Source organism: Sceloporus undulatus, chromosome 4 (genome assembly GCF_019175285.1).
Source record: "Sceloporus undulatus isolate JIND9_A2432 ecotype Alabama chromosome 4, SceUnd_v1.1, whole genome shotgun sequence".
Classification (NCBI taxonomy): Eukaryota; Metazoa; Chordata; class Lepidosauria; order Squamata; family Phrynosomatidae; genus Sceloporus; species Sceloporus undulatus.
This window is the reverse complement of record NC_056525.1, coordinates 89,378,347-89,395,404: the sequence shown is the minus strand read 5'-3', so window position 1 is coordinate 89,395,404 and position 17,058 is coordinate 89,378,347. Positions and strand designations below refer to the sequence as shown.

Below are 17,058 nucleotides of genomic sequence, written 5' to 3'. Positions count from 1 at the left end.
TTGCCTGAAGAAGAAGAAGAAGAAGAAGAAGAAGAAGCCCATGGAGCTTCGAAAGCTTGCAACAAGAAGTCTATTGTACATTTAGGTTGGCCAATAATAAAGGTACTGTATCACTGACTGGTTTTTGTTTGCATTTGTTAAATGGCCAACACAGATCCCCTGCATGTTCACGATAATGATGATAATGATAAGGGGAAGGAAATGGTCCCACCTGGCTCTAGGCCTTTAAGGCCTTCGCTTTATTTCTTGCCCTCTCTCGCCGTCGCCTAGCAACCCGCTTTGGGCTTTGCTTCCATCGGCCCTACATTTCCCCGGGCGCTTCCGACTTGGGTCAGTGTTTCCGGCCGGGTGGCTTTGAAAGGCGCACCTCATTAGAGCAAAGGCGGGAGTGTGACGTCATTGCCATCGTCGAAGGGAGGGGGATCTGCTGGTGCTGCTGCTTTTGCGTTCCTTCCGGAGGAGCTCATCATGCCGTAAGTACAGTACCGGAGCCGGGAAGCAGTGACAGCAGCAGCGGTGGCGCCGCGCATGCGCATAGAGTGCGAGTGAAGCCATGCCAGTAAACGGGCAGAGAGTGAGGAAGCCTCGGCCTCTCCTTCCCATCTCTGTTCAAATATGTTGCTGTTGTCACTGACGCTGCACTCACTGCTTTTGCCATGTGCCCTCAAGTCTTTCCCTACTTATTATGGGGTTTTCTTGGCAAGTTCCTTCAGAGGGGGGCTTGCCATTAACCATCCTCAGAGGCTGAGAGAGTGTGACTCTCCCAAGGCCACCCCATGGGTGGGTTTACATGTGCTACAAATCCCAGGTTTCTGTACTTGAAGTACCGTCAGACTGCATTTATTTCTGCAGTGTAGATGCACCTGAGATGGTTTTGCCAGTCCTTTCCTTTGGGGGTGCATCTGCACTGTAGAAATAAATGCATTTTTGACAATGCAGTAGGTATCTCCATCTGATGGGATGCTGGGATTTGTAGTTTTAGAAGGTCCACAGTCTTCTCTGCCAAAGAATACTGGTGCCTCACAATCCTACAAATCCCATGGCAGTTAAAGTGTTGCCAGACTGCATCTTTTGTACAGAATAGATGTACCCTTAAAGGAAAGAACTGGCAAAAACCATCTTGGGTGCATCAACACTGTAGAAATAATGGAGTTTGACACCTTCCCTGCCCCATCTTCCTTCCCTTCCAAGCTCCTCACTTCAGCTTTCCTCCTGGCCTTGTCTCTCTTTGGGAGTCGATGGGACTGGCAGTCCACTGGCATTCAGTTTGGGCTTTTTGTTTGGTGACTGGGATCCCAAATCGTCACCTTCTCTTCCCCTTTCCCCCTCACGCTCAGCCTCACAAATTATGCAGCTGGGTTTCCTGCATTTGAGATTTTTAGTTTCACAAGGCCTATAGCCTTCTATGTTAACTAGGGCTGGCGCCTCACAATGCTACAAATCCCAGGATGGAGCTGTGGCAGTTAAAAATGGTGGCAACAGTGCATGATTTCCACAGTGTAGATGCACCCTCTGTATTCCTTGTCTAAGAAAGCCCTATGAAATTCATGAGGTTGCCATATGTCAACAGGCAACATCCATCCATAAGGCACATACATACATAAATACATTTGAATTACGTTGGTACAACACCGCCCTCATAGTTTTATTTTATAGATGAAATATTTGAGATAACCCTTGGAATGGTTGAGAAGAGACTATTGTCATAACCTCTCTCCTGAGCATATGCAGAGTGTGCTTCTTCTTTGTTGTTGTTGTTGACCTCCCTTGAGTTGATGGGACATCACCAAGATCCCCTGTCCTACACTGTTCTGCTCAGTTCCTGCAATTCCTCCTTAGTCCATCCATCTAGTCTTCCTCTCTTGCTGCTGTCCTCCACCTTTCCTAACATCATTGCCTTTTCCAATGAATCATTATTTCTCATGACGTGACCAAAGTATGGCAGCCTCAATTTCATCATCTTGGATTCCAGGGAGATTTCTGGCTTGATCTGTTCTAGGGTCCATTTGTTTGTCTTTTTGGCTGTCCTTGGTATCCTCAGCACTCTTCTCCAGCCCCACATCTCAAATGAGTTTATTTTCTTCTTACCCACTTTCTTAACTGTCCACCTCTTGCAACTGAACATGGTAATAGGGAATACAATGCTTGTATGATTCTAACTTTTGTCCTCAGTTGTATATCTTTGCATTTTAGAATCTTTTCTTGTTCTTTCATAGCTGCCCCTCTCCATTCTTATGATTTCTTGACTGCAGTTCCCGTTCCGATCACTGTTTGATCCTAGGTATGACAACTCTTTTACTCTTACTGTTTTCTCATTGTCTAGTTTGGATTTGTGTAACTTCTCCATGGTCTGTGTTTCCTCTGCCTGGTAGTAAATAAACCTTACAATGTGTGGAACTGTTAAAGAATCAGATTTTCAGACAAAAAGAGGTGCAATGTAAACATATTTACATGGGATTTACTTTCCAATTGGTGTGTTGAGGTTTGTAGCCTTACAAATTAAATAATAAGGGCTTAAAGAATCAGAAAGCTACATAGAAAAATAAATCTACTACAATTTTGAATTTTTAAAAATTTATCTTGTGTCATCTGTCTTTGCATTTTCTCACATTATATCGCTCACTGGCTTTAACTGAAGTAACATACACCATCAGTTCAATGCTCTGCTTTACATGAAGCAAGAACAAACATCATTGCCCTGGGGAGTTTACTGCCTAATTTTTGTTGTGAGAGAGCCAGCAGGAAAGATGAGAAATAGGAAAAAAGTACAACTACCTTCCCCATTCTTTATCTAGCTGTTGAACACACTTACAACTTCATTGTGTGGATACTTTCTTTTGAGTTCTGCTTTTTTCCACATCTACTAAAGTCATTTTTCAGTACATATTTTTATGTGATAAACTTTCCATATTAAAAATGCATTGTGGCTGTGCCGTATATAGTAAGGTTGGCCAAATGTATTGCTTCCTCTGTGTGGAAAGTTTCCCATTGGCCACTAGGTGTCCTTTTGACAGCTCAGTGATGCCTTCCTATAATGGAATGTGCAGCTGAAAGAAGTGGTGAACAACAGCCCTCTTTTAGTAATGCAAGACTGCATTATTAGGTATTTGCATGCTTTATAGTGTGAGTTTCTCCAGTCTTCAGATATATTTATAAACTGAGCAGCTCAGGTATAAAAGTATTCGTTGTTGTTGTTGTTGTTGTGTGCCTTCAAGTCATTTCTGACTTAGTATCATGGGATTTCTTTGGCAAGATTTGTTCAGAGAAGATTTGGATATGCCTTCCTCTGCAGCTGAGAGTGTATGTCTAGATCACCGAGTGGGTTCATATGCCTGAGTGGGGGTTTTGAGCCCTAGTCTCCAAAGTCATAGTCCAGCATTCAAGCTACTACCCTGTTTCTCAGAAATATTTATATATCTGAGCTTGTGAGTGGAAGTAGATGCTTGAAAATAATTTAAAATCTGTGTAATGAGGGAGTGCAAAATAGCAACCTGGTTGTTTATTTGTTCAGCTTAAAAGGCAACGGCACAGACAAGACTGATATAGTGCCAAAATGCCAGCACAAGACGTTTCCATGCTATTTTCATTTCACACAGTCAGTTTTGCTCCAGAGACATAATTTCCTTGTACGTGGAAACACTTGTATTGTCATTTTCTATTTGTAGTATAATTACTTATTTGCTGTATTCAGGTTGAACACTGCTATCTGGCCAAAATACTTCAACCCTTACATGAAAATGTATTGTGACTGCTCTTATAAGCTTTGTTTTTTGAGATTTACTCACAAGCTGCAGTCAAACAAATAGTTTCCTGATAGTGGCCACAGAGTTGTCTGTAGTTACTTTAGTGGCAGCTATGCTGAAAAGGCTACCATACACTTTATGTATGGTGTGATGTCTGGTGTTCCATTAGCGTTTGCCACAGTTGACACAAATACCAAGGAGAGACATCCACTCCTAAATTAGTTGGAAAAGCAGCATTTACACATAAGAGAGATGGAGAAAAATTTAAGAAGTATTGTATAGGAGAAGTACTGTGTGAAGTTTTTGGAAATTTTCTGTTGAATAACACTGGATTTTTAAAAATGGGGAGAGAGGCCCAGAGATGGCTACAAAATTCAGGGAAACAAAAGTGGGTTCAGGGTATTCATGTGGCTTCCCTAACTTTATATCCTTTATTCTCCCCTGGAATAAAGTTTCATGGAGATGGGCATAAATGGCTGGTTACAATGGAGTCCACAACAGCAGCACTTCACACTGCAATATTTTCAGGTCCTGTTGGTCTTAGTTCATACCTGGCTACAGAAACATGAAGAAAGGACATGCACTGAACACCTCATAATTTAGTATCACTGTCTGAGATTTCCATCTCTCAGTATTCTCCTGTACTCATTTACTCTGCCTTCACCCAATTCAGATGCAAAGAGGGCATTTGTGTATTTTGATCAATATATATATATATAAACTGGAAGAAACTTGGTGATCAATTATATTGTAGCCCTAGAAGAAACAGGAACCAACTTCTGTTGTTGTTCACAAACTTTAGTTTTCCATTCTGCCTGTGCTGTATAAACAGTTTACTTGAAACCAAATTCTAAGATCAGGTTCATTCTGCTCAGAGCATAGGGGAAGTAATTCTTCAAATATCATATCATATTAACACTAAGTTCTACTTTCTTTCCAAGTTCCGAGATGTTTAAGCCTAATATAAAGAAATAGGTATTTGTGAGCTTTTGGTGACAAGATTCTGAGAACTGTAGTCCCCAAGAGTAACCTTTTGAGTGTTTCAGTATGTGCCAAAGCAAAGACGATGAATGAAGCCTAAAATTTTAAAAAGTCAGTTTTTGATACTGCTTGCAGAGAGTGATGTCTGATCACCAAGGTCCAGAAGAAGAGATGGGTCTGCAGTTCAGCAGCAGAACCCAAGGTGTGCAAGCAGAAGGTTCACAATTCAGACCTTGGCATCTCCACATACCAAAAAAGGTTTGGAAAACTGATCCCTAAAATCCTTGAGAAACAAATCCAGGCACTGTAGACTGGGCTTTCCTAACTTTATATCCTTTAGATCAGCAATGTCCAAACTCTGGCCCTCCAGGTGTTTTGGATTTCAGCTCCCAGAACCCTCAGCCACCTTGGCCAATGGTTTGGGATTCTGGCAGCTGAAGTCCAGAACACCTGGAGGGCCAGAGTTTGGACATCACTGCTTTAGATGGTTTAGACTATAAGAACTGACGGGATTTGAATTCATGAAAATCAGGAGGACATCAGATAGGAAAAGACAATTCTACCCAAAACTGGCCTACCGTAGATGGAACTATGGCCTGATCCAGTAGAACCAGTTGCTGTTATTCTAGGGTGGATCATCATTGAGTGATTCAAGAAGCATGTGTCACCATGACCCATGGCCTAATTTGCTGTCAAATGCCAAAAAACCAAAATAGAATATGTGGTAAAAAGCTGTAGACTCAGCTTGAGGGTTCATGGGGGAGGGGGGGTTATGTAAATCATATTTTGAGTACAAAACACAGTGCAGAAATAATCCAGTTTGAGACTGCTTTAACTGCTCTGGCTCAATGCTGGAAATTCTGGGAACTTTAGCCGCCTTTTTGGTAATTGAGCCAATTCATGTGATCATGTGTATTGTTCCTCCATACTCTTACATTGCTCCAAGCTTTTTTCCAAAGGAAAGGAAGTATTATTACTGCTTACACTCAGATAACAGAAGTTGGATCCAGACTAATGCCACAGTCCTCCTCACCCGGAAAGAAATCCCAGTAAATTCAATGGAATTTCCTTTTGGGTAGGTGTGTATAGAATTGCACTGTAATTTTAATGAATTTAGGTCCCATTGAATATGATGAGAATACCGAATTGGGCTTTTAAGTCCCATTGATTATTGTGGGAAGGAAGTTCAGCTGAAGTAAATGTTAGTGTGCTCAAGAGGATTTACTCCAGAGTAGGTATGCATAGGATTGTTGTTACTAGTTTGTATCCAAGCCAGAGTTAGCAACAACCAGCACTCTTGGCATTTTAATCTTAATTTCATTTATTCAGTTTCACATTTGGTTAACTGGTTAGAATAACTACCCAATCCTGCTTGAAACAGATACCTGATTAAATAGAAAAGTTGTACAAAACAAGTACAACTGATGCTTCCTTAGTAAGCCTTCTCCCCCACAATCTTAAGATGTTTGAATACAGCTCTGGTACTGTCTTTGTGCTATTCCTAAATCTCTAAAAGGATCTGTTTCTGGTAAACTAGGGAAACACACACCTGGATTAATTTCTGTAGCACAAATGATGCAACCCTGAGAACACCAAATGCATAGACAGCAATGGTCTTGCCTCTATTGCTAAAGTAGTTCTTTCTTGGACTATGAATGGCTGCTTGGCTCAATTATTTTGGTGTTTACAATGTCTCCACAGGCAAATGAAGGCGAATGTGGGCACACTGTAACTCTACTATCATCCAGAGCCATTGACAGATTTTAAATAGCATCGTGCTTGACCACACTACCATTTGTGACAAGATTTTTTTCCTAGGTTGCTATAATTTAATGGGATTTTCATGTAGCTATTCATTTATCCTAATCATAAAGCTACCTTGAGTCCAGATTCAGCTGTACTTTGGCTTCCAGCTTCCTTTGAAGTCAGTCATAAAAACTTCCATCATAACATGCCTTAGTGTAGCATGCAAATACATGGTCCCCTAGAGCACCTTTGCAGAGTGAATGTATTAACGTATAAAATGTTTCTTTGCTGCCATTGGGGTGAAAGATGTAATGGACTCTGCATTCCTTAAGCAATATGGGGCACTATATTTTAAAAGAAACATGCTGTTAATAATTTTGTCAAACCCTTTCGGCTTTGGTTGTCCCTCAACAAGAATATGGTGACTTTAATATTAAAAATAAATAAATAAATAAACCTCACACAGTAAATTTTGACTGGTTTTTTAAAGACAAAAATGTTACAGTATTTCAAAATAAAGGTTTTAAGTTGGATTTAGTATAAAAAGTTATCTTTTAAAGATGTAAAAGTTATATTTTAAACTACCTGTGTTGTGAGAGAAGTTGGTTTTAACGGTGGTCTTCCTTGGACATTCGGTCATTCTTGTCTGTGGAAGACCATATTTGTTAAGGCTTCTGAACATTTTCAGCACTGGTTATCAAATAAAAATGGCCTATTTCCAACATAGTGCTTGGGCCCTTCTATTTTGAAATGAAATGCTTCTGCAAACCTTTTTAATCTGAAGTAATCTTCTGAAGCTTTTATAGGATGATTTTAAAGGTTTTTAGTTGCTTTATATATATATAAAAACTGTAACTGTTGTTTAAGATTTAGGAATGTACTAGGAAAGTTGGAGTTGTCTCTGGGAAAAATAGTCTTAATTTATGTTGACCTTTCTTTCCTTTGAGTATTTAGCCTGCATTCAATAAAATTTTGATGACTGCTCTTTAGAAGACAGCTGTATGGTGTAAAGTATTATAAATATTCAGCTTTCCACTCCTAGTGTTGCCATTAACAGCTGGGCATCCAGTTCAGCAGAACAGATTTTACAGAGGAAGCCTGGCATGTTCCTGAATCAGTACTGTATAGTGAAGAACACGAGAAAATAGTTTCTTATGGTTTGGGGACCTGTAAAGGCATAGAGCATCTGTTCCCTAGTTAAGTCATAGTCTAGCAGCATTGAATCATGTTAAGAGCGAAAATGATGAGAACTACTTATTTCACCTTGAATGTACTGGTGTTTAAATGCCTAGTACATTTTTTTGTTTGTGTGACTGGCACAGTAATTGCAATGTCTATATAGAAGGTAAGTTATTGGGCACTTATGTGCAATTATATTCATTATTAATATTTTATAGGAAACAAAATATGTTTTTAAATAGTTGTTTTTTGTAGTGTGACATTGGCATGCCAACTGAATGGTTTCCTTGCAGTTTGCATAATTGTAGAAGTGTGGTTTGGGGTTGGAAACCAAGAAGGGTATGATTCACTTTTCAAAGCGGGGTTCACAAACTGGTTAATACATTTGCCTTGTCTGAAATTAGTTTCTGTAGTGTACTAAAAACTGCAAAGATAAGTTGCCTATATGTGGCATAGTAACCACTGATACAGAGTTTTTCTTATCCTTCTCTTCTAGTGCCAAGAGAGCTCTGAAGCTGGATAAAGCTGTCATGGAAAAAGTAAGTCTCTGTGTGTATGTGGGTTATTCCTATGATTAAATACTTTTCTAGTATAAATACATATAAGTATAGGATCAATAGTTCATCAAGACTAACTACAACTTGACAGTCTGCAATACAGCATCCCAGATTATGAAGAAAAATTAGTTGCTGGACACCTTGGGGAGAAAAAAAATATTCTTACATATTTCTGCTATTCTAATTTCATTAGCATGACACAACTGACTATAAGTGAAGGACCTGCAGTCTGGTGGTGGTGTTTTGTTTTGTTTTTTAAATCTGTTGTTATGTATACACCTCTCTCAATTACTGAATATGTTAGGGACCTTTCTGAAATCATTTATTAGAAATTAGTTCTATAATTGGTGAAGCAAATGCACTGCCCTCTCACTGTACATATAACAATATGAGATTATGATGATACTATAATCTGCATATTACAAACTGCAAAATTGAAATGAAAACATTAAAGACATTTTTATGTTGAGACTGTAATTACCTCTCTCAGCTAATCTAACATAATGAAACGATAAAATACTAACACTGCAATAAATTTCCCCTACAGTTATCACAATAAAAATAAAATTGACTGTTGCTCCAATTTCTTTCTCTTTCTGTAAAATGTGGCTATCACATATTTTCAGTGCATTATGTCACGACATATGCCAATTTATTATATTCCAGTACCAACTGTGGATGTTACCATGAACAGTGATGTATGGGAGTTGTTGAGATAGGTAGTCTTAAAGGAAATGAAATTGCTGGGGAAGCATATATACCTAAATAGCTGGTAAATAAAATGATCTCCAGTTTTGTTTGCACATACCAGTGGTTTCTTTATAGATGGTAGCCTTTAGAGGTCTCAGTGTTATTTAGTAAAATTAGAAACCTGGCAGTGTTAGAAACGATTCTCTGTATTTAAACAAAGGTGACAAAATACAGTAGTGGCACTAACAAACATCATTAGCGATTTAATTAGCAATTTAGTTTTCCATTACCCACCTTGTTGTGCTCTGAATACAGCTGCGACTGTAATTTTGCATCTGCTTCCTTAGTCAGAGTAACATTTTTGGAGGTGAGCGTTCCAGCTTGAAATTATTCTGTTCCACCCTAAAGCTGTTTTTCCCCCCTGAAATGAAAATGGAAAAGGAAAAATGCATGGTTTGAGAATACTATTTAGGATATTTGCAATGTCAAATATATATCTACTGAAAGCTTGTGGTTTTATTTGGTTTTCAAAAATTCAATGGCAATATTGGTCACTAATGCTGTTTATAAACTGGCGAATCGTCTTTTTGCTTTATGTAAATGCTACATAAAGATATTTAAGATGATTGAAACAGCTTAAAAAAAAGAAGCAAGGGGAATAAAAAGTTGCAGATTTGTCAATACTGTATATATTGCCCAGAAGTGGTTCACATGAATAGTTTTGGAAATGTTGGTGGGGAAGCAAGCATAGAGGGGAGGTGTAGCTAAAGTCAAGAGAAGGAGTAGAAATGTTGTTATAACATTGAGAACTGTTATCTTATTTTGTTAGTTTCTTCTTTCTTCTCTATCTCTTTTTTGCTTTGTGCCAGTCTCATATGGTATACCTGGGGTTTGTTTTGTTTTGTTTAAGCCTTGTTCATTGCTTAGTAAAACATAGACACTTCTCACATAAATAATAGTAAGATAACATTTGAAAATGAGAGGAAGAGTTTTCAACTGTAATGTCGTCTTGAGCACCGCAGCAGCTTCTTAACATGGAACCTAGATTTTTCATAAGCATGAAAATACAGAGGACAAATGTGGAAGTTTCTGGTTATTGGTAGGACTGTAATATTTAGTGATTATTACAATCAGTACATTACTGGAATAAATGGGTTTGAATTTAAAATGAATTCCAGTGTCAGAATTTTTTTAATAGTTAATTTTTCAATACAATAGCCTAGAAATGATGGATAACTGTTTTCATTTTAAAATAAGCATTCTCTCTTCCATATAAGAAAGTACATCTTCTAACATCTGCTGAAAAGTATGGGTTTTCTCCTTTGGTAGAGCCAGTGTGGCATAATGGTTTGAGTGCTGGTCTATGACTCTGGAGACCAGGGTTCAATTCCCACTCAGCCATTAAACCCTTTGCATGACCTTGGGCAACTCAAATGCTCTCAGCCTCAGAGGAAGGCAGTAGCAACCCTTTTTTGAACAAATCTTGCCAAGAAAACCCCACAATAGATTTGCCTTAGGGTTGCTATAAGTTGGAACTGACTTGAAGGTCCACAGTGCACACTCTCTCACACAAAGAGTTTACTTTATTCCTGTGCAAATGGAGGCTGATTTACACACATACAAATTCCATTACAGTACTATGCCACTGTATTTAATGGAACTTGAGCATCCACAGTGGAGGGAACCAAATCCAGCTGATATTAAGGGCCCACTGTATATGCACAGATATACACACATGCCCCTGTCTCATACACACACGTGCACACACATACACACAATTTCCCCTCCCCGCCTATTTTTATTTATTTATTTCAAGAATTTATGACCTGCCTTTCTCCAACAGTGGGATTCAATGCAGGTAGTGCATCTTAGTGCATGAGGGTGGGAAGATTTAAATCCTCTCTACATGATGAAATTACATTGGCCTTCCCATCGTGTTGGTCAGCTGGACAGGGGAAAAAGTGAGGATGAGTCTCTTCTCATAGTCAGTATTTTCTATTTAAATTGGGGTTTAACTTAAGGTGAGGGAAGTGTGATCTGTGATTATTATTATTTCAAATACCCCCTCGCAGGTGAGGGGAGAAGTTTTGCCACTCCCCCTCATACCCCCGGCCATTTTAGCCCCAAGATAAGCCTTTTTTCAACAGGAGTGGCCTGGACGCTGATGTTATGGTTACTTCTTATTAGGAAAATAGACTTCTCTTGTACCTAAAATGTCCCACTGCAGTCAAAAATGGAGCAAAATCTTTCACATGCCCTTTGGGGGTATTAGCAGGCATTTAGGGACAAATTTCTCTCTCCCTGCCCAATTCCGGTGATGGTGGGCATATCTCAGTGGCATTAACTGACAACTACCCACTCCAATTTAAATGATGAACTTTGGCAATAATGATTTGGTGGGCTGACAGGAGCACGTTTGTGCTGGAGAGGCTGGTGCACAGGAAAAATAATCTTTGTGTATAGTCCTTTCCATTTATATTGTGCTGCATTAAGCAAGCCAATAGATCTGTGCTGGAGAAATGTGCACTGTGTGTGCATTTGCATAAACCTTGGGCCATTTAGAAAGTTTAAATTTATTTATTTGAAAGTGAGGGCTAAAGGTAATTTCTTATTTTAATATGCTTCTGATTTTCACTAATGTGATAATTAGGGGTGAGCAAAACCCATAATTTTGCTTCCCCTCATATGCAAATATTGGTAAATTCTGGGTTTTAAAAAATTATTTATATGCCACTTTTCTCCTAAATTGGACCCAAGGCAGCTCAGAAAATAAACTAAAACAAAATTCTCACCCATAACAGATTTCTTCACATCTCTTATTATATTTTCCCTAATCAGAAATGGTTAAACTTTCAAATATGATGCCTTCTTTTAATCTTTTGGAATAGATAAGTGGGGTTGAAAAACATATTATTGTTCTTACTTGGCTGCAGTATTAAATGTCAGGCCCATATTGAGCGCTAGAAACAGTTCTTTACAAACATCCATCCAGATTTTGAAGGGTGAGTGAAATTATATAAAAAGAGGTAAAAAGAGGCATGATACTGATTTTTCTTTTAGGAGACTGAGAATGTATGGATAGCAGAAGGGATTGTCATAGTGGAAGGAGAGAATGTGAAGATGCCTGTCACAGCATTATTTTTGAAAAGTATCTTGATTTGTTATTATTTTTTATTACTTAGAGGCCAGCAACACCATTAGTGAGCAGCAAGAAAAATCTCCAGTCTTATTCACCGACAACAGGAACATGTCTATTGAGTCCATTTTCAAGTCCCAAGAGCAATAATGTACAAGAGCACAGAAATGGCCTATCAAATGGTTAGTTGAACATTCTCTTCTACTTACTGCAGAATTTTTCTGGTTATTGACCAAATCAAATTCTTGATCTGTAATTTATATCTTAGCTGGTAGTTCTTTTAGCCTGAATGTGAATTTGGAGCTTTATGGGGAAGTCAAAGCTAGGAAGACATATGTAGACAACTCATCCCTGACTGGGTTTGCTTTCTTTTGCTCACCAGGGAATTAAAAACTTAATTGAAAGAGACATTTTTTTCTTAGAAAAAGTGGTTAAAATTTGCTGGTTCACACACTTTTGTGTTGCTTCCTCTTCTTACCATTTGCAATTTGATCATATCACAAGGTTAATGTTGGCATTTTTTAAATTAAAGAACTATGCTGCTCTGTAATGATGTCAAGCCATATTTTAATAATGTCCAGCACTGCATTAATTTATCGGCACATCTGTTACTGGGCTTGTGTAAATCATATAACCTTTCATGGAAGGTCTATATCATTATATATGCATATTTTTTCCAGGTTTATGCAAGTTCTTTCCACTGTATTGCATATTATATTCCACTAATTTTAATGGTGTCTTCTATGCATCACCTCAGCATTCAAGAAGATATAATGAAATTTCATACAGTTTTTTCAAGGCTGTGCCTTTACTTGTCTGGAAAGTGCATTAAAGGACTCACTTCAGTTAGGCATACACTTGATGGCTTGGTACAAACATTTTAAAGAAAATGTCTCTGTTCACTTTCAGCTCCTTAACTGAATGGAGTCTTAACACTGTTGAAACTCTAAAGCAGTGGCTCTCATCCTGTGCTACATGTACCAGCTATGGGTCACAAGTCTTTTAGTTGTAGGGAAAGAGTAATATCCAATAATATGGCAATCTTTTTATTTATATTTTTATGTTATATAGTTAGTGTCTCAATAAAATTAATGGTCAGCAGTTTTATTACAGTTTTCCACTACAGTGCTCCTGCATCATACGTGGGCATGCCTTACGCAGTTTCCAGCTGTGTTCCAGAAAAAGTAAGAGCACGCATGCCTGTGCCACACGTTGCTGCAGGAATGAGACCCATTATCTTTAATGGGGCTTGAGCATCCGTGGAATTTCCCTTACGCGCGTGCGCATGTGTGGAATGGATCCCCTGCATAAGGGAAGGGACCACTGTACTAATGGAATATTTTTTTAGTCAGGGTTTTTTGGTGTGTTTCTTCCCATCAGTACAGTGTGCCCACGCTATAGGTGGGCACCCCATACGCGACTTCCTGCTTATGCGGAAGCCACACAATTGGGAAAGTGAATGGCACGCGCCCAAGGCACACACGCTCTTCTGCACCGCGAGCACAAGCCCCATTTAATCAAATGGGACTCAAGCTTATGCGTTTTTTGGCTTACGCGGGGGGTGTGTGTCTGGAACAGATCCCATGTGTAAGCCAAGGGACCACTGTACTACTGTATGTCCTCAAACATTAACATAAATGATACATATAATAACAGTGCCTGTAAAAAATGCTCTTTTCAGAAAAAGTGGGCTTTCTGTTTCTATATGTTGAGACCTGGATACTTTGACAGAATGATTGGTGGAACTTGGATAAAAATAAGGTTGAGAAACACTGCTCTGAAGTATGTATTTTTAAAGAAATAACATGCTCTTGGGGATGCAGAAGCTTAAATATTCTGATCTGTACGCTTATGTCATATGGTCATACTTTGTCCACAAGCAATTAGACTCATTTTCGTCTAATTAGGAAAACTCAAATGGGAGTCTGCTGGGCTGGAGAACATTTCATATGTAAGCTACTTTTAGATGTTTCAGTAGATTTTTTATTTTATTTTATTCAAAAGTAAAATTATGCATATATGAAGTGAAAGAACCAGGTCAGGCAAGCCTTCCTTAAGTAAACAAAAACACTGTGACCTCTTGAAAGCTTCTTCCAAAGTTTATCCAGCCTCCACTTTTCTTATGAAATCCCTTTTGGTACACTTGTCTCTGCACATTTGTGGTTTTGACTTTTGAGAATTTGATTATTCACCGATTTTGTTAATATGTTCTCTCTAGGTTCTCCAGTGCAACTCTATGGTCAACTTTAACCAAAAGTCGCACTGAAGGACCTAGAGATTCCTAGAGAGAATTCTAAAGAATGAAGCAAAGGAAAACAATGCCAAAGGATTTACAAAATTCCTGAAGGCATGGCTATGGGAACTGTCACAATGAAATTTCAGAACTTACCATTACATAAAAGTGAAGCAACAAGGAGTAACAACTTTTATCTTTATAATTTACAATTCCATAGGCATTAATCAAGCTTATTGTAGTCCTAACACTCATAGCTGAGCCAAAATATAAGTGGTTGTGCCTGCTTTTGCTGCTTTTCTACTCTGTGCTAGTGACTGCTAATGTTCAGGTAGTCTTTTCTGAGACTACTTTCATTAAGGGAATCACGTTTTTTATCTTTAAGTGCCACCTTATGAATAGATGATAGTTCAGTGAAATATGGAATTACTCCCCCGCCCACAAGAGAATTCATTAGAAATTGAATTTGGCTTTCAAGATAAAAGAAGTTTCCTATTCCCTATCCTTGTACTAAAGTGTAGGTTAATTCTGACAGATTGACTGATATCACTCTCATTCTTAAGTGCAAAGTACAAAGAAGGTGGGTAGGGGAGACACCATCCTTGCTTTGATGTCAATAACTGTAATGATATTATATATATATTTTTCTTTAATGACTGATCAGTTCTAACTCCCATAAATTGTTTGTAGAAATGGAATCTTAGAGATTATTCCTTCCCCCTCCTGCCCAAGACTTTCATTGCAACATTTCTTCATGTCTGGTTTATGATTGTTCCGACCCTTATAAGCATTGACCAGACAAATCTCATAAACATAGTTGATTTGGGGTGTAATTTCTCTCAAATAGATTCCATGCCATTTGGAGTGCTTTCTTTTCTCAAGTTTAGAAAGAGAGCTTTCTTTTGTTTCTCCCCTTCCCCCACTTTCAAAAATAAATATTTTAATTATTTGATTACTCATATATAAGTGTAGAAATTTTAGTCAAAAAATTGACCCCAAAAACCTCAGTCAGCTTACCCATGTGTCTATGTAAGTAATTTACTTTAACTCTTATTAAAAAAAGGAACCATCCCCTGGTGAAAGGCAAGAGTATAATCTGTCCTGGCATCACTGACCCTCCTCTACTCTCTCATCCATCTAGCCTTTAGTGTGAACAGAAACAGTTATGCCTCCTGGAATTTTGTAAATTCTTTTGCGTTGTTTTCCTTTGCTTCATCCTTTAGTTCCTTTATGAAGGTGTACTTCAGGTCACTTGATCATCTCTTCTTCATCTGAAAACTGATCATAATTCTTTTTAGCATTTAAATGATGCCATATACAACTTTAAATCTCCAAATGCTTCACTTGATAGATATGCATCTTTCATTTATTCTTGAACCAATAATGTATGAGCAAGGTCATATGGATTTTGCTTTCACCACTCATATGTGGGTCTCAGTTAGTGTGGTATGCACAGATATATGTGTAAGAGAGAGTGAAAGAGATCTGTTGGGATTTTCCTCCCTACTTGTCTTATTTCTGACAAAAGGTGTGTGTGGGGGGGAAGGGAATGCCTGAAGGAGTGAAGTGGCTGTGTATTGGGATGTCAAAGGCAAAGGTGAGTGTGTGCTATATTTCCATATTGTAATTAAATATGGGCATAAGGGAACAGTCCTTTTGCACATAAAAAGAGAGATCACATGTTCACAGCTGACATTTAGATGGATAATTATTCAGCAACGTACAAAGTAGCAATACCTTTCCTTTTCCAGTTTCATCAAGCTACAAAATGGTGGCAAGATTCCAAATTCTCAATAGAAAGCCCCTTTTCCCCCTGTATGTATTTCAGTATGAAGTTGTTTTTCTTATATACAATTGAATGTTAGGATTGATTTGTTACTGATATGATATAGATATGAATGTAGTTTTATAAGTTGTGTTTTTTATTATAAGAAATAGTATATAATAGGCAGTTTTACATCTGAAACATGTTTTTAAAACTCTGATGGTATGTCCCATTTACTGCTTCCTCATTTTATGTGGCCTTGAGTCTTCACATTACAACTGGATAGAAGTTCAATTCATATCTTGTGTTTTACTTTTTCATAAAAAGTACAGTTTTTACTAATCAAACCATTTTATGTGCCATGCACATTAAATAGTACATGGTGTGATGAACACAGTTCTTGGACTTGGAACCAAAGTCCTGTTAAAGTAGACAACAGAAGCTTTGAGAGTTTAAATTTGGAAGCTTTGAACTTTTAAAGGTTCTGTTGAGCTTTGCTAAGTAAATCTTTTTTATAACTTTGCAAAAAATATTTAGAAAATAATGACTGCCAAGGAAGATCAGAATTGCCTATTCCCTACAATGGAAGAGTCAGAGTATGTAATTCTGTAAATGGGAAAAGATTTCACTATCAGATCAATTCTTTGTAAAAGTCCCAGAACACTTTTTCATACCTAGTCATATTTGTCAATAGTAGTACAAATAATTCTTCAATAAAGCAAACACCAGTGGTGTAGTGGCATGTTTTGAAGTGCAGTCACTTCATGACAGTCACTAGAGCACCAGACCCTCCCAAGAGTCCAAGAAGTTAGGTGGCTGCATCAAGCTATCTTTCTGCCTATAAAATTTCTAGGAGTTTTTGTTTCTGTGGCAAGCAGGTGAAAGCGTGACCATTCAAGACCAAGGCGCCTTACAGACAGGCCTAAGCGGCGCCGTCGTTGCGCCAGGAATACGCGCGAGGGGCAACGCTTCCGGGGGCGCCTTGCCCCTCGCGCGTATTCCGTACGGCAAGATGGCGGCGCCCTATA

The 17,058-nt window shown here is 38.3% G+C and overlaps 1 protein-coding gene across 8 annotated transcripts in view; it reads left to right on the top strand.

The window, feature by feature from the left end:
* Positions 1-340: 340 nt before the first annotated feature.
* LOC121929311 (integrin subunit beta 3 binding protein) overlaps positions 341-17,058 on the top strand; it is a 49,228-nt gene continuing 32,510 nt past the window's right edge. For 4 of the 8 annotated variants that reach the window (XR_006103648.1, XR_006103647.1, XM_042464731.1 and 1 more), the window contains exons 1-3: positions 5,595-5,799; positions 8,146-8,188; positions 12,079-12,214. Coding sequence is in view for 6 of the 8 variants with exons in the window: in XM_042464731.1 (XP_042320665.1) it covers positions 5,633-5,799; positions 8,146-8,188; positions 12,079-12,214 (346 nt within the window). In the remaining 2 variants the exon portion in view is untranslated. Of the gene's footprint in view, positions 474-2,216; positions 2,282-3,048; positions 3,104-3,151; positions 3,171-5,594; positions 5,800-8,145; positions 8,189-12,078; positions 12,215-17,058 lie in introns of those variants that run through there. The other 4 variants (XM_042464734.1, XM_042464733.1, XM_042464732.1 and 1 more) reach the window with 4 other exon arrangements.